The 18,970-nt window shown below is 38.1% G+C and overlaps 1 protein-coding gene across 12 annotated transcripts in view; it reads right to left on the bottom strand.

Moving 5' to 3' along the window:
- The window catches only part of GRIP1 (glutamate receptor interacting protein 1), a 309,100-nt gene that overhangs the window by 88,028 nt on the left and 202,102 nt on the right, over nucleotides 1-18,970 (bottom strand). For 10 of the 12 annotated variants that reach the window (XM_063155105.1, XM_063155113.1, XM_063155112.1 and 7 more), the window contains exon 2: nucleotides 14,141-14,221. The exons of the other annotated variants lie outside the window; for them this stretch is intronic. In XM_063155105.1, coding sequence (XP_063011175.1) covers nucleotides 14,141-14,221 — 81 coding nt within the window. The remainder of the gene's footprint in view (nucleotides 1-14,140; nucleotides 14,222-18,970) is intronic. 12 annotated transcript variants of the gene reach the window in all.

Raw genomic sequence — 18,970 nt, 5'->3', positions numbered from 1 at the left:
GAACTAATGGCAAAGAGGGATGAAGATAGATGCCTTCATTTGCATGAACTAGCTTATTAGATAGTCAAGCTTGCTGAACAAATCACTGCAGCGAAACAGTAAAATACCCAGCTGCAAGTATCTACCTATGTGATTTCTTCTTTCATCTAAATTGTCACTGTATTCCATTAAATTAGCACAGAAACTGAGATGGCATCATATTAGCACATAGTGACATTGCACACACTAGCCTGTGAGACAATAGGAACATTTCACATCTTCAGGTCACTTCAAGGAGGTGTTTGCAGGTTTTTGTAAAAATCTGAATGTGACATCAACATAAGAGGCTTATATCATTCCCGAGCAGCCTCATTATTATATATGTAGAAAGAAGACTTTCCTCTGTCCAAAATATGACGTAAGTTTCACAGGAAAGTCTTTTGGCTCTTCTTTCAACATTTACTCTTACTCTCCAGAAACTTTGGGTGAAAAGGAACAAAGATTACATCTCACCTTCCTCTCCAAAAACATTAAGAGCTCCTAACTGTATATTCTGGTTCACCTCTACTTCAACAACACATCTTGTCTGTTGGGTGTATTGCAAGGTCCTTCTCTTCTTTCAGTGACCAACAGTTTAAAACAGACAGGAAAATGTTTATATGGATTGAAGAAATAGCTAAAATCTTCAAATAGACCAAAACAGCTAAAGATTCAGCTAAATAGTACTACCTGAAGGCTTCAATGACATCTTTCATTCCAAGCACAGTGCAATGTACAGAATCTCAATAAGGATGCAAATGAGGAAACTGCTAACACAACTCAAAGCATGCTTGTTGAAAATACTTCCTTTAAAGTAAGATTGCCTGTGAAAAAGAGCTGACTCTTAATAAAGGCTATGCTCAAACAGAAGGAAACTGCAGCATGAGAGCATTTCTTCAGGTTGCTGACTCCATGCAAACAATTCACAAGATGGGCTTGTCTCTGTTTTTTTTTTTCTCCTCTGCTTTTAAAGGATATACTGCTAGCATTTTTAAAGAAAATATTTAAATTCTAAATTATTTTAAATGTACAAAAATCACTTAATGAACTTAGCGGGCCTTTCTCAACACAGAGGCTTCAGCACAGAGATCTTCCCCTACCATTGAGAGTAAAATTTGCTAATCAGGCCTAGAGAAAAAGTTATGGAATTTTTACATTTCATACAGCTCCAGGTTCGTATAAAACTTTGCTAAGTTACACAAACAAGTGCATTCTGAAATTTTTTTCTTCTCTACACAAATCAATATGTGATGTTTTTGAAATGAACAAACTTCTGCTCCCTGTGGTCTTACAAAATATCTGTAAGAGAGCCTTTGCTCCAGTTTTTCTTTCCCTTCTTGATTTAACAGTGGTTGGAACAGGTTGGTACACTCACAATATTGTCCTTAGTGAAGACCCAGAGCTTATGATGGAAATAGAGATAATGAGCCTAATGTTAGCTGCTACAATCTCATAAGACTGTTTGGCATGGATTTGAGTTTATAATGCTTAATTTTAAGTATATATGCATTAGAAAAATACAAGATGGTGCCTTGACATCATCTCATTCCCATGTTTTGACTACTGGTCAATGATAATTTTATAGGGTAGTAGATATATTACAATTTGCAGTGGATCAACAGATAAAATGTTCTAGTCTCTACTCCAATTTTATACACAGAGAAAACTGGGACTATAAAATGTATTTTCAACTTGTCAAAAATACTTCAATTTCCCCCATACTCTTAACACAGGCCATGGAAAGCACATCTTACCACACATTATAATCATATCCAGCTATCATCCTCACTGGCTAGCACTTAAACTAGACTGACTTAAACAGCTTTCCTGTTATTTTCTGTGGTGTTTGATTAAGTAAGTCAAGCTTTGACATTGGACATTGCCACCCAGTATATGCTCTCTATTGCACCATTACCTTTGGTTAGTGGCTAAGGAAAAAGCCCTTGGCTTTTAATGGCTTCCTCAGTTACATACCATCCTTATCATAAAATTGCAAAAGTTCCTTGCTAGGTATCTGGGTTTGTAGCTAAAAATTTGTAATGACTTTCAAATATATTTGCTAAACTTTCAATTTCAGAAATAAATCTGAAATCTTTCTGAACGAGAACACTCTTAGTCCAATGTGAATATGTTAACTACAAGTTATTTAGAAATTATTACCTGTACTGTAACATTTTTATTCTTGATCGATTTGGTCCATTTTGTTGCAGTCTTGGCATAATGGCATGATTTCCCTGTATGACCTCTATCAATTTTTACTTCTCACTTTCCTCTACAGAAGCAATATTTTGGGGTTCAATAGTCACATTGTGTTATCAGGTATGATCACTCATCATTTGGCAGTGATATCTAAAATTCAGCTCTAACACGTCTAATTTGTCTATGACATTGTGTCTTTAGTATCTCAAAGGTGAGTGCTCATTTTCTATTTCATTTATCCAACAAGTACTCAGGGTCACAGTGTCATCTGATATAGGAGGAAGGTCTTGGCAGAATCTTGTCTCACATTTAACTATGAAGCTGGGCTCATTTTGCTCCACCAATAAAATCAATTAGCATTGAAGACTGACATTTGTTCCTGCTTGGATTGATATTCACAGTGTCCTTCTACCAATGTTTTCTGTGAATAAGAGCAATGAAATCTCCCGACTTTGGCCTTGTTGCTCCTTGTTGCAATTTTCCCCTATTAAAATACTCCTTGTTTTGCTTTCTTGTTCTCTTTTCAGCTTGGTAATAAGATCGACTTTACTGAAGAGCCTTCTTTATGTGTTTATTCACATAACATCAGTGGATTCCCCAAGCTACACAGACATAAAGTGTCACAGATAACTGCAATTTGGACAAGGATAATAAATAAAAAAAGACTATCTGCATCCTCCTAGCCTGCATATCACCTACAAACTTTTATAAGTACCTTGTTCTACCAATGTAAAAGATGTGAATGGATGTGTGCACCTATATATAAAAACCCCCAACAGGTTCCCAGTAAATTAATTACAAAATTAGAGTTGCCAAAAAGTTATTTGGGAACCCTCTCAGGTGATCAAACCTCTCACTGGCCAGAATAATTAATAGAAACTATGACTGTATAAAGAAAACAGCTTAACAGAGCAGTACTTAGTACACCTTTCTGTTAGTGGAGTAGTGACTGTCACTCAGATGCTCTTTCTCCTTCTTTTGACACAATTCCCCAAGATTATTAGTAACAAAAGAGAGGACAGGAAAGTCATGAAAGAGTTTTCACAATAGTTAAAGGAAAATTCCAGGGAGGAAAGACTCCTGAAACACAACTTGATTACTTTAACAAAGGGAAGGTTAAATAGTGATTTCAGAGTGAAGTGCCTATAAAGGATGAGGTGAATTTTGATGAAAAACAACTCTTTCTTACAAATGAGGTGAAGCTGAACCTGCGCATACTCAAACTAAAAATAAATGCAGTGAGTCTAACCACAAAGGGTTGTGATGCATTTTGCATCACTGGCAACCATAAATAGATTGAATGTCCTTCTAAAATATAATTCAAATACAAGTTGAGATTCAAATAAATTCCAGGAAGCTGTATGTTTAGTTAAGATAGACACAAATACCTCTTTTGGCCCCAGAAATTCACAATAAATACATCGAAACTCGAACAGACAAGACCTTTGTTCTTACTACTGCGCTTTTAAATAGCAAGGAACCAAAAGCTAGTTTGCATTGATGTTATAATAAACTTCTGGTCTTCCAGATCCTGCACAAACCAAACCACTTCTTTTATTCTACACTATGAGGCATGCCATTACATCTCTGTCTGCCCCACATACCACGGATGTGATGTGGAAGACATACGAGCACCAGAATCTCTTTTCCTCTTTTAATTGTAAAAAATGAATAGAAAGCATGAAAATGCTAAAAGGCAAACAAGCAAAGAAACCTTTTCTCCATCCTCCATAAAAAATACTTTGAGCCATTTCATATTGGCAAAATGGACACAGAATTTTATAGCAACAAAAAATAATTTAAGATTTTTATGTATAAATCAGGCTGCAAAGTGAGAATGAGCAGCTTTGATGCACTGATACAGTTGAAAAGAAGAGGCAAACTACTATCCAGCTCTGGGGTAGCATATTTTGGTCTTATCTTTGTAGATGGTATATTATTGCCTTACTATTTTCATGCCCTGAAATGATAATCACTGAAGAAATTGAAAGAGATATTAAAAAAAAACTGAATAGATGGAAATCATGGATTAAGTCTTTTAAAGAGGTATAAGAAATTATATTAGGAACATTAAAAACATCAAGTTAATTATCTATAACTATAAGATAAAAAAAAAATATTAAAAATACTCAAGCAGGCAAATTATTAAAAAATTTTCCCAAACTTCTCAGATGAGCAAACTTCTCAGACCTTAAAGGAACAAGCCTAGATTTTGTTTGTCTGTCACATGCTTCTGTCTACAGATTCGTGCAACACAAGACTTTTGAAATAAAGCAATGCTCTCGTGAGTCAGATCAAAAACACTCCATCTAATCCTGCTCCATCTTGGAAAGAAGGAGGTTTAGGGACAGCATGAGAACCAGCCTGCTTTGCCCAGTGTGGTCCTGCCACAGTTCCTTGACATCCAGTAGTGCCACATTAGAGAGTACAATGCTCCTCAGTCTTTTCAATATTTACATATGAAACTCTTGGCAATTAGATTACTCAGTCTCTTCTGAATGCACTGACACAGTTTGAATACACAGATTTACTTCTTGCTCTTCCTCTCTAGAGATACCGGATCCATGAGTATCTACACATAATGATGCAGAAATTATTTTTGCTGTTGAATACACATTTTTCCTCCAATACTGGACTGAAAGCAGTATAGAGAAGAATTTACATAGATTTCCACTCAGAGAAAATTGTATTGCCTGAAAACAATTTTAATACCTCTCCTTACTTCTGAACAGACTGGCAAACCTGAGCTTTCCTCGTGAATTTTCTCCTCATGTACTATCAGTTTTTCTGAAGACACCCCCCTTTTCTTGCCCCAAGAAATCCCAGCTGCACTATCCCATGAAAATGCAGTAATTCTTCAAGAGATTAATACCAAATTTTAGCTTCTCTGTTACCTAGAAGAACCTCTAGTAGCTGCACTAGGTTGTGTATTCCACAAGGGACAGTCAGTCTGGTTTCACAAAGTTTTACAACTTCTTGTAGACAGCAGTGATTGTTTGGATTGGCAAGTTTTATGTTCAGCCAGGAAGGGATCACCATCAGTTGCACAATCCCAGGGTTACAAATCTCCTTCTGCTTTGCACCTCCTTCCATGACCTTTCAAGAATATATGGTTTTCCTCCCCCTTTCCAGGCTCACCCAGCTAGTCCAGTGTCTCTTTCAGAGACTGTCTCCATGCTCCTATTTCAAATCTAGTCTTGACCATCTTTCTTCTTTTCCTTGTTCCCCTCTCCTCACATGTCCACTATACCCTGCCTCCTCTTCAAACTGAAACCTTTAAAGGAGAATAAATTTTTCAACAGACATCATCAACACTTTGATAAAAATGAGCAAAACCAACCACCACAAGGGTAATTTCCCTTTGTGGAGCTTAGACAGCATGCCAGAATTATGCAGGAAAACAACTGTCCTGGAAGATGGGACCCCCAACCTCAGGAGATGCACTGATGCTTCCCAGCCTATTTTCAGGTTCCAAGCTCCATTGAAAAATCCTGTGGTATCCCAGTGACTGGAAGGAAGGCACTAGGGACTCATGCTTCAAACTAGCACAGAGTACATGCACATGTACACACTGCAAGCACATTTGCTAAGTACACAACAATTCACTCAGAACTGCCCATCCTGCCCCTAAATGTGTATGCAACAGCTAACCTGCTGAGGCAGTTTTTTTAATGATGTTATAGATGCTATATGGTATATCATCCTATACTACAAATAGCTAAACTGATTTTTCTGGAAAAAAAATGCAGCTGCAATAAATTAATACATTTCACTCTTAAAGGCTAAATGTTAGCAAAACTATATGCAACTAAATTCAAATACACATGAATGAAGATGTTTGGTACCATCAGCATCAAAACCTGCTCCTGGCTGTGTGAATATCAAAAATCATTTCAAGTCAGGTAAATTTTCAGACCTTGAATCAGTTGGATATTTGAAAAAGTGCACATTCCTTGTGTAGAGTATTGCCCTTAATACATTTTCTCCTTCATGGTAAAAGGAGTCAAATGAGACTGTTCTCTATTCTAATCCTTTTTCAGTAGTGAAAAACACCAGCATGTAGCAGACCTGTAAAGAATATGTATAAATAAATCATCAGCAATCTCAATTACGTAAGAACTCAGTGACCTTTGGTAATTTTCTACAAGAGACAGATTTCCTTCCTGTTTATCTGTGTATGAAACATGAAGTCTTGTTTTGATGAAAAGGCGGAAGGACGAGAAAGAAATCTTCAGTAATAAACATGTGAAAGCAAATTCCAAAATTTTCAATGTCAGTGGGAAGGAAAAGACATATAGCCCTGCAGCTGCTTCACAGACCATTTGGTAAACCTCCAGCAGGTTAAACAAACACACAGGGAAGCCTGTAAATGATACAGCAACTGGAGCCTCTCATCAAACATGAAAATCAGCAAATGACTTTGCAGATATAATAAACACCTCAAGTGCAGAAAAGCTTACTAGGCTGTGATCTGCATTTCACAGGTCAGAACTCTTCCTTCTGCTCGGAAATCACCCACGATCGTTACCATAATAACTGTGACTGCAGAGGTTACAGCTAATGGATTTCTAAATGCTTAAAATCTCTTCAGTGGCATTTTGTGCTGATTTTTAAAAGTACATTGTAAAAGTAAGTGACTATGAGAAAAATGCAAATTGAGGGAAAAAAGTGCTTTTGTAGACACATACTTGAATTTCCTAACCTAGCTTTTACTGACATATGTTTTTTGTTCAAGTCTTCTGTGATGACTTCTTTTTTCTCATCATGAGAACTATGAAAAAGGTTGGGGATGATTTTCACAGGTTTTCTCAGGCAAATCATGTTCTTACTCTGCAAAACCAGTTGGCCAATGAAGACTATTTCACATTTTGACGGGGGATGAAGGATTAGGTAACACAGTGCTGCATTTGTGACAGCAGAGTGCTTCTGAAATCTGAGAGAAGCTGAAGTTAAAGTCAAGGCAGGTTTCTTTTGACAAGGATGAAAAAAATGACTGAGGACTGCACAAGTCAGCCAACATTGCTTGAGAGGGTGGCTGCACTATAGCAAATGATGCAAGGGGCCTGTTGATGTTAGGAGCACTCTGTCAAAAAATAACAGGATCATTTAAATCTGCAGTTTTACTCAGCAGAGGAGCCTGAAGGAATTGGACCAAGTTAACTGTGGCTTGAGAACAGCTGCTTTTGAACACTCACTGTCTTGCCAATGCCATATTAACCACCAAGGAAAACAAAACTGGCTCTGGAGCGGTGTTTGCATACAGGTAAACACGTACCCAGAGGGATGCATCATCTGTCACATCTGTCAGTCACTGGGAACCTGGTGCAGATGTTAAGAGCTGAGCTACAGGAATAACCTGGGAGCCATCTCCCTCCTGAGCACTGTCACTTAATGGAGCTTAGATGCCAGGATCACTTCAGAAGTCTAATTTTTTTTCAATCAATGTGGATTTTTTTAGAAACCCTTTTATCTCTCCCATCTTACTTTCCAGATTTCTCACCTTTTTCTGAGATTATCTTACAACAGAAAATTAATGCACTCCATCTATGCAGTACAGAACTTTTCCTTATTTAATTCGAGGCACAGCACACACGATCTTAAATTCAGTTACTACAATTCTATATTGGTAATTCAATGACATCATAACTGGATCACATGTTCTGGCTTTAATTTAGACTGGATTCTGGAATTTTTGTTCACATATATATACACACATATACAGATATATATATAAATTCAATTATTTTCTTATTTTTTTCACAACCTCTGCTTGCTTTCTGATAGTAATTTTCTGATAGTATTTTTATTTAAACAGATATTCCCAGATGTTACAAAAGCCCAAGAATCATAGTGAAGAAAGAAGAAGGGTCTTTAAAATTCTTCGGCTTCCACCTGACCTACATTTGAGTTCATTGGTTGTGGGTAGTAGACAAACCCCTCAGGAAAGCCAGATTTGATGCAGCTTGAGACAGAATTGTGAGCATTTGCTGCATAGCAGGCTGTGGTCCAGGGAGGGGAAAAAAAGGCATACCTCTGTATTTTTCTAAACAGCTCCTCTATGTGTTCAGAGCCAAGGACAGGATGAAAACTGCCTTACTGCTTTCTAAGGACATTTACATTGTGTATTTAAATATTTCAGAGCCAGAAAATTCCCAGGATGTTAACTATTGGTTTTATTACAATAATTTAGTATTTCATAGCTTCTCTTAGGAATATTTTGTGTCCTAAGCAATTACTGAGGACACTACATCATACAGCAATTACTTTTTTAGTATCAGCTCTGTAAATATTATCTTTTCAAGGCATTTTAAGCTTCTTTGATTTGCATGCGCTCCCTTCTAGCTAAGCAGTTCAAAATTCAGCCTACCCTAAAATTATGTTTGTTTAACATTTTATTTTTGCATTAAAATCCTGTTACCAAGATCCCCCCAAACAAGGCTGCAAACCATCTACTAACTGCAATTCCAGATCTTGAGCCACTGCAGAGGATGTGCTCAGGGCTTTGCATTCACTCTATTTTCCCTCCAGTTTGATGGCTACTCTTGTTTTTGAGATCAAACACTGTACTGAAATACAAAACCTGTATTACAGCACGCTTCAAAGAGTCAGGTAGTGTGGAAAGAAAGTGCAGTATTTACACATGTACAAAGGAACTGAAAAATCTAGTCGCTTTAATTTCAGACTTTAAAGTCTTCACAATTTTCCTTCAGAGCACAGTGACCTATTTTAATAAATGACCTGTTAGTACCTCCCTGCAGCCAGGTACAAAATTTACAAATGACAAATAATAATACAAAAACTGGTTAGAGAGAAAAAGAGGCTCCTGTTGGTGGAGAAAACCTCAAAAGAATGATCTATGACATCTAGGTTTGGTCATTTCCTGCTTGTCTCTGCAAGGCTTAGCATGCACTCACACCATAAATGCAGATAATTTGCCTGCTGTCACTGTGGAGTGGGGGGTGGCTGGAATGAGGCTTGGGAAGGCTCCTGTGGGTCCCAGAGGCAGGCAGAGCTGGAGCACAAGGGTTACATGGGAGGTGAAACAACCGCGGCTTGGACAACACGGCGAGGACAAGAGTCCAAGGGCCTTCTGCTGGGTGTGTGGAGCAGGACAGAAGGCAGGCAGCTTTGCCATTTTCTGTCCCAGACAAGAGGAAAACTCCTCTCTTTGAGGAAATACTTTCTCTACTCTTTGTTATTTGGTGCCTGATTCTTGAACAAGAATTTACTTAGGAAAGAGACAGCTCACAACTGCAATCATCCCAAGCCAAACAAAATCTCTGAATTCACAGATGATTCAAACAGCTCTCCCAGTGTTTAGTTCACAGTATAGTTCTTCTGAGCCCTTAACTACTTCAGGCAACAAGACTTTACAGTCAGAAGTCTCAGACAGTGCACATGTCTAGGTTAGCAGACAGAAGAAGGAATTAGTATGGATTTTTTTTTTAATTTAATGCCAAGTAGATTGAGCAGAAATTCACTTTTCCCAAAAATGAAACACTGAGAAGCTGACACATTTCACCTCAAAATAATGTGGTATTTTAAACTATTTTTTTAGTAATGGTAAGTTTTAAGACTCAATAAAAAATATGGACTAAAAGCAAAATTAAACTTTTGTTGCAGATTCTACGAAATATTTTAATCAGTCTTAAATGCATGGTGTCTTATTCTCACTTCACAAAACAAATAATTTTTATCCTTGTGTCAGGTTGCTTCGTTCCCCTCCGTGCCCTCAGTTTTCAGTAAGTGAACTGAAAACAAAGAAATAGATGTATAAAGCGAACAGTTTGCACATCATTACTGTTGACTGATTTACCCACGTTGTTAAAACAGATACAAGGACATTGAATTTTAGTTTGGAAATCATGGGAACAGTTATTCAGCCTGTCCATATTCAGGACAGCACAGGAACATGCTTATCTTGGAGTAAATGTTAAGGTCTCCTTGACTTCAAAGTGCCTCTTTAAATGTGCCATCAGCTCTTGACATTGTATCAGTGCCACAGGAATAGCTGATGTCCTTTTTAAAGCTCCTGCAGGAATAAGCAATCCTAGGAATGGCACCTTTGGCTCACCTGCTCTGACCCAACACTTGCCCTTGGCCGGGCACTGCCTGGGCACACCCTCGGCAATCAGGAAACCTCAGCCCAGAACTCAAGGGAACTATGTCCATCTAAACCTAGGGACTCAGGAGGCTGGCTATCAAATACCTTCATTTTAAATTACTGTTGTTTTTAACTGCATCTATGATTGTGAGGGAAGGGTCTAACCCACGGCTTCTGAAACACATTGTTTTCATTGATGCGCCTTAACACTACTGCTGACAGTTTCTTCAGGGGGGCACAATACACTCACTCCCTTGGCTTCTGTAAGGACACAGTAGCAATAAGCGTTCATTATGTTCTGCTTGACAGTCTAAATTTAAATATTTAGAGGGGAAAATCTGTTTGTTTCTGACTGCAAGCTGCTTCTCATGCTAGCATTACCTCAGCCTTACTTTTAAGTTAAGAAATTCTGACTGTAAAGCTAAGTAATGTTTTAATGTTTCAAACAATCATGTATATATAACTGTAACTAAACACCTACACACATGCAAAATAAAGTCCATGTTTCAAACTGCATTATATTAATGCATATAATTTGAATTAACTATTATTTCAGCAATTCTGTAAATCCCTTTGAAAGGATCTGCTGCTTGTTGATTTTGCACCATGTGAAGACATGGTAAATATGACATGTAGTCTCATCACATGAATTATGCATTCTGCATCTCAAATAAGCAGGTTCTGCTCCAGGGAGATGCTTAATCCATTCCTTCCTTCTGGGGATGAAAGAAATTAAACTCAGTGCACTGATCTCACAGTATGTGCTCATTTGACTTTAATTATAAAATTATTATTTCAACATTTTTCCCTGTAAAATAAACGAAGCCTGAGCTCCATGTAACCTCTACAGAATTACATTACTTCTCTGTGCACTCAGTCAGTGCTCATCAATAGTGCTCTTTCAATACAGTTTCACATGGAAGGATAAAACCCACCTCTAGAGCTTTGCAGCTGGTATAGTAGTGTCAGGCCTCGCAGCAACAAAAGCTTGCTTTTTTGATAGTTGCCAAAAGGATGGAGCAGTGAAATCCTTTAAAGTGAATTCAAATGTCATGAGAAGGAACCTTCACCAGACACAGAGAGATGCCATGATCCCATTACCAAGCTGGAAGATTTACATCTCACATCCTGTGTATCTTCACTAGTTTTTTTTTTCACAGACTGTTCAAACCTGTGCAAAACTCTGCATGCAATCAATTACGTTGCTAAAACCCACAAGTTTTCCCTTGGCTAATTCAATAGGCAGAGCATTCCTTGGGAATAGAACATCTGCTGTCCATGTCTTAGGAATGACAGAGCATCAAGTGGAATAGACAGCTGTACTGTCAAAGGTACTCCCTTGCTTCAAGCTTGAAAAACTAGCAGTTCAGAAATGTGATGTGTTATCAGGCATACCATCTGGGGGAATAGAAATGAATGCTTTCCACAAGATCTCCATGTGAGGATTACTGACAGTAACTCCAGCTGACATGTTCCCATCCAGGTCCAGCAGAATTTACTGGGTTCATTGCACCACACCTTCCAATTTTAAAGCTATTTGGAGCTGACCTATATAACATCAGAAGGGTGATCCTGCTCCCGAGTAAAAGCAGCTGTTCTGCTTCTGGTCTTGTACTAATTAATGCTACTAGTTAATAGTGAACTTCCTATTGCCAAACAAAGCTGGCTAGCTGGGGTGCCTCTGCACCTCTGCCAAGACTAATCCATAATGTGAATAAAAGGCTCACACACAAGTGAGAATAGAAGCTATTTACAAGGTGCTATCTCACATACAAAACATGGTGTCAAGTGATATAAATGTTTATAGGTTATTTTCAGAAACTTCAGTCAACTCCTAAATGTTCAAGTTAATTCTCAAAGTAATGCTTAGTTTTGCAACACCTTTGTGTACGTAAACCCACAACATTCATTGTGTTACAATGAGAATTTGCTAAGGCATAAAGAATTTTAATTACAATTTTTAAAAATATCCAACCAGCTCAATCCTTTGGGGCTCCTAAGGTCTAGAGATGGAATAAGTAATTCAGATAATGTCATCACTATATTAAAAGCTGAAGAATATACACAAGCGTAGATCAGCTGTTTTCAGAACACCTGAAATACAGCAAAGCACTTCTCACTGAACACTTGTATTATCTCTCTGAATAAACTGTGACTTATGCAGAGCACAAAGTAAAAATTTATCTGCAATGCTCTCAAGAACTCCAGAATGCGCATCAATATTGTAAAAAAATAAAAATAAATGGTCATTAGTCAAAATAAATGGTCATTAGTCATGATGACTATTACTCAACACCTGAAATTCCTAATCTTATCAGCTGCTCTGAATAAAAATTGTACCAGTACATTTTCATCAAACTTTCTTTTTAAAGAACACAAGTGAAAATCATCATGAGTTCTCAAAATGTCATATGAAACCACAAACTTCAGCCTGTTCCCAGACCTTAGCTTAAGTGTTTTATAAATACAGTAATGATACTATAAATGATAACTACTAATGACACTATAAATTATAACTACTAAGATCACAGCAAAAAAACCCAAAAGGTTGAACACTTTCAAGGGCATAAATATTACGGACCTATGAGCTACAGCATTACCTGAAAAGTACCCTATAGAGGTCGTCATTCACTCCGAAGAACAATGAATATTGATTTATATTGACTTGGATAAAAAAGACCTGGTTGATGTTTGTATAATTAAATATTTTAACTGCACACTGGATGCTGTACTTGTGTCTTTTCACAATGGTTATGATCTTCACGATTCTACCATAAAAATAACAATTTTTAAATCACTATGGTGTTTTCAAGAATGAATATGAATGTTCATTATAAGCAATACTAAATAAGGCAGCGTGCTCTCTCTCACACATCGAAACATGCACAAAAACCATCCACAAAATGTGCTTTAGCTGCTCCCTATAGCTGTTGGGATGAAATCTCAGCCTAGCAGTGGCAAAGGTCTGAGCTCCATCCCCCATCCACAGACTCTCTGTGGGTTGTGTGTCTTTGTTCAATAATAAAGCCACTTAGCACAGGCAATATTAACCATGAGAGGGTGGGTGACAGGACCTCACAGCTCTGATTTCTATTGCAATGCATCTTCCCTTCGAGTCAGAGGTTACTGTGCTTGAGGTGAGAACGGCAACATCAATAATTCCACCTGAGTGCACCCTTGGTCAGCGTCCATTTGTTTTCATTAAAAGGTCTCTAAAATATTACTTGAGGTGAAAATCCCTTTAGATTGCTGCATAATAGGTATGCCAAACTTGGACGTACATCAGACTTATCTGAAGGAATTAAAAGAGACACAGGTTGAAAGATCACTTATTTTAACTAACCATTGATCTAATGGTCCAGCTTTGTGTGATGCAATGACACGAAAGACAAGGATGGACAAGTGATTCTGCACATGGCAGAAAATCACATGAAGACAAGAACTCTGGCAGAGCATTTCTCTGTTAGACTTCTGAGCCTGGCTGATGAGTAGTGGAAAATATGAGCCATCTCCCTCTATTATTGAAACCAGATAGGAAAGAACAGATTTCAGAGGGCCTGAAAATATATGAGCCTCTGATGAAAAGGTGGTTGTGCTCAGTGTCTCAAATCTGCTGTGAAAGACAGAGATACAGAGATGTTCTTCACAGCAAAAGCTTGAGGCAACCTAACTAGAAACTTCTTACAGCTCTCTTGCCTTTTAAAGTTGCTCAATAGCAACTGCAATACATTTGCTTTTTATAACTAGCTGAATTTTGATTAGTGTTACTTTGCTGATCAAAACCAAGTTAGGTGTTACAAAAAGCGAAGCAAATCTTACCTGGAATACTCTGTCTCCTCACAGACAGTGCTCCATCAGGTGCCTTTGCCTGGTTTGCAGATTTTGTGTAAGGACTCTCATCTAAACAGAAACAAGCAACACCTCCAGTTACTGTTAAATATAATGTTAAAACCAACATTTTTTTATCCAGGTACTGTATGAACTAGCAGAGCAGATCAGAAGAGATGCTGTGAGCCAGATGAGGATGGGTATTTCTAAATGCTGATTCAATGCTCAATGTCATGTTTAGCCTTGGTGACAAAGGCTCTGAATAGGAGAGCTGAAAAGGATGTGCTAAAATTCAGATTGGAGGTAACACATTGATGACAGGCCTGATATACAAAAGCTTTTTCAGGTTTAACATACTGATAGAAATTGCCCTTTTCTCATGTTTAGAAACTTCGTGTGTCAAAGACTTGAATGACAGAGGCACTGTCCCTGTTCAGGAGTAAAAGGCTTCTAGGAGCTTTTGAATATTCTGGCTGGGAAGATGCACTCCTTTTCCTTTAGGATCTGTCAGTGGGTGATTCCTTTTCCTTTGTAACAATTGATAGGAGAAAACATCAGAAAGCTGTTGCCAAACAGGCCAGGCACATTTGTGCCTCAAGAACAGCCCTGTACCTGTCTATGTCTAAATAGGAAGCTATGTGGAACATGTACTGATCAACTTCAGTGCATCAAAGACCACTAATGGTGGGATGAGCAGATGAGTCACCAATTAGAGACAGCATTAGGCAGAAAGTGAGTCACTTCTGCATCCCTCTTAAGAGAAGAACGATGGTAAGGAAAAAAAATCAACTATATTGTAGCTTTGAAAGGGACAAGCTATAAGTGCAGGAAAGAAATATGAATAAAAGAAGAAACAGTATATGCATTTTATCATTTCAATCAAAAGAAAGGACTCAGAAGAAATAAGGCTTCTCCCTTGCCTTCCCATAATTGAGTGCTCAAAGACTTTGAAGCGTCACAAATCTTTCTGTTTGCATATTTTGCTTCAGATTGCAAATGACTGATGCATTTATAGCATGTGCATGAATACATGCTTAAATACTGATCAATGAGTAGAGGAATCAAAGACTACATTATCTGTTATAGCATCCTCAGATCAAACAGAACCATATAAACTTTTTCTGGAGGACCATCTTTTCAGCTGACACTCTTGACAGTATAATCCTTCTTTGCTGATTGCACTCTACATCTGGCGACGTCTCAAACTGCTTTGGAAACTTGCATCAAAGACAGCAGTCCATTTTTATACCAGTGAGATAAGGGTTTGGTCAGCATAATTTAATTTAAAATCAGGTCTCAAAGAAGTGACTGAAAGAGCTGGTTATCCTTTAGAACCAGAACTTCTGTAATGAAGTCTGCTACTGTTACTGTTAGGCAGTTGCAACAACAAAAAACTGGAATTAGTAAAAAAGGAAAAAAAAGGGAAAAGCAAAATAATTATTTATAGCCATGAACCTTGATGAAAATACAGCAACTAGTGAAGAACATGTATTGGTAAAATAGCACAACAGCCAATATAATTGTGTTTTCTACAGTAAAATGAACTGCAATTGTTTTAGGACTACAGTGTTACAAGTGGAAGACTAACAGGCTTGATTATGTTACATGCTAGTACAAACACCAAGAAAATAAAGCTGCTAACTACAGGAAATAGAAAAGCATGGAAAAAAAATTAACATGGATCTAGGTACATAATTTAAGACAAAGATATGTAAAGCCTTATCCTTCCATTTGAGGTAACTTGATAAGCTAATATTATTGCATATGTAGAATATACACCCCCTCATTAAAGGAAAAAAAATACAGTATGACTGAACCAAAGCTTCTGAAAGAAGCAGCATTTATCTTTTTTTCTTTCACAGAAGAAGCACCACTGAGCTTGAACTCAAGGCAGAAGACAAAGAAACTGAACATGTGGCTTAGATGTCCCTTCCATTACTACTTAGTTGCACTTGCTGAACATGACAGCAGATAGTGTGACGCATACACATTTTTCTATTAAAAAGTGGGCAGAAAACATAATACAATTTCTCCATAACTGATGGATAGTGATGACTTCTGGGCTCTATTTGACTGTATGCTCTTCCTAGGAAAAACCTATCCATTTACAGAACAAAACAGTCCTCTCCAAGTCAGACTTCTTACATGCAAATTATTGTCATCAGATCAAGGGAGAGGAAAAAAGGAAAGAAGAATTTTCACAACTAGACTTTTTCCACGGAATCTTTGTCATGGAGCAAATGTCAACTCTCATGCTGGAAGATTTTCCCAATATTGCACTGGACTATGAGTACTTGTGGTTATTCTGAGTTCAGAACTCAGGACAAGTCTGCAAATCTTTCTGGCTACCAACACCAACGAGGGGAGGGGACTGCACATTCAAATACTTACCAGGGAGCCTGAGCAAAAATGTTTTCTACATAATAACTGGCAGATGTGAAAGTAACTAAGACTGCACAGGTAAGATAGTATTTTAATTTAAGCCTATTATAACTGAAAGCTTATATGGGGTGGGTACTGCAGGCATGAAATTGCATTACATTTCTTAATCAGCTCAAAGATTCTTGTAGCAATACAAAGGGATCAAAAAGTTTCTTCACAAACTTCTGAAACCCCATAAATGCAAAATATACCCTATTATTACTGGGAAAGAACAATGAGCCATTGTGGAACGGCAAGCTGTTCTCAGAACTTGAAAGAATCTTCTTCCAATGCCCTTTTAACAGTAAAATCAGACTGAAACATAACTAGAAATAGGTACGAAGGAGTCCACGAAACCAAGGACAACAAACACAATCAACTGTACAAAGAGTTCCTATTGAGTCTTTCTGAGATACTTAACTGAGACAGGAAAGCAAAATAAAGATCAGACAAATGCTTCTTTAGGGTGATAAAGATCACCCTAAAGAAGCTAGAAAGACAAGGAAGTCCTGAGAGCCCTGAAATGTCACACACCATTCATGGTGCCCCAAATGAAAAAATCTGTTTATACGTACTAAGTTGCATGAGCAGCCACAAGAATTTATCATCAAATTAAAATTTCTGGATACATTCATCCACTCTGTAGTTGGCAGGGAGGGTCTTAAAAATGCAAAAATGTCTAATGACAGCACTGCCTAGGGGGATTTGTCGGAGAGTTTTGTATTACCAGCAATGATAGACTTGGAGATCAAAATCAATTCAGCAAGCCAACACACAGAAAAAGAAAAGGAGCAAAAGGATATGAAGCTTTTCCCCCCCAGACAGGAGTTAATTCAATACTAGGAACAACTGTGATATATTTTAAGATGCCACACATACAAAGTAGAGGGAGAAACAGGCTAGATTCAGAAAGATAAATCTCACCTGTTTACACCCCCTAAGAGTAGCATATCATCACCAGACCATAAGGAATCACAGGCCAAAGTGCACTGCCCCAAAGCACAGAAATGCCTTCACCTGGACACACAGCTGCAAACCCTGCCACTCGGCACGGATTCTTATCTGCTTCTGAAGGAATGCTCCACAGGTGGCCACATTCCCTACCAGCTTAGCTACACCCATCCACTTGTGCAGATGCTTTTATACACCACTGGCTTTTTTTCCTCTCATAATTCCCTCTGGCTAAAAAATCAGAGTAAACAATTTCAGCTAGTCAGTAGGTCATACAAAGGGGTCGGCTGTGCCAGCTGATCTCTTCACTCAGTGACTACTGGAAACCAACCCTCTTACACTGTTAAGAGGCAGGAGTCATTTCCACCAAATTCACACTTTGCATGTTTCTTACACTTGTAAATGTGCAATAGTGAAAATGTACACTGTGCTAACTCACTCCTTCTTGGCAGAACACAAATTATAATCTCAGAGGTGACACCTTGCAGATTATTTGGATTCTTAACCAGCAAAGCAAAATTACATTTATGTCTTCTCCTTTTGCTTGTCCTCATGAAACAGTCCTGAACACCAGTAACAGGAGCTTACACATCATCCTTTCAAAGCCCTGTATACCATTAAAGACTACAAAGCTAATAATCAAGTGGACAGGCAAGTACTCCTGCTGTTTACAGCTATTACTGTCGGTTTATTGCCTTTTGCTTGTGTGGTAAACAAACAGCTTTTTTTGCACTTTCCTTCCTATTTTTAACCTGATGGCATCTCTATTCTGTAACAGAATGATTCATTCTTTGAGTTAGGGACCATGCTGTGACCCATTTATATCATTCTGCATTGCTTTTAATATACAGGTGTGGGGCATCTGTCCAAGTTTAATGTCTCTAAAGACAGTAAGAAAGAACAGTAATGTAACTCCAGAAGGATTACACGAGGCAATGTGTACAGATACATATTTGAAGTGCCTAGGATGGCGTCAGCAAAATGACCATATGAAATCATTAGATATTTGCTGTATTTAGTTTAATATCCTTTGAAGGATACCAACTGGGGGCACATAAGAGGGAATAAAAGGAAGGCCTAAAGCCACTTCCTCAACAGCCAAGTCTAGACATTCAACGTTTCAGGCAGTTTATGGCCACTGAAGCATTCTCATGTCTCTCCTGGGGGCTGTGGAAGCTATTGACACAAGATGTTGTTTACACATGTGGTAAAGGCTAAGGGCAGTCTCTCCTTCCAGTCTTCAGAAGGGGTTAGAGGACATTTCCTTCACTGCTGCCACACATGTCCCTGCAATAACTGCTGAAAACAGTAAATGTGTCCAAATCCTGGGCAGCACCAGGTGGCCCAGAAAGTGACTAAGCACAGCTACATCATGCTTCATACAAAGGGGAAGCTTCTTCCCACCCCACTGGGAACAGCTCCTGAACAACTCTGTGACTATCACTTTGC

The sequence above is a fragment of the Melospiza melodia genome, chromosome 4 (genome assembly GCF_035770615.1).
Source record: "Melospiza melodia melodia isolate bMelMel2 chromosome 4, bMelMel2.pri, whole genome shotgun sequence".
In the NCBI taxonomy this organism is placed as follows: domain Eukaryota; kingdom Metazoa; phylum Chordata; class Aves; order Passeriformes; family Passerellidae; genus Melospiza; species Melospiza melodia.
The sequence above is the reverse complement of the archived record's forward strand: the minus strand, read 5'-3'. Positions and strand labels throughout refer to the sequence as shown.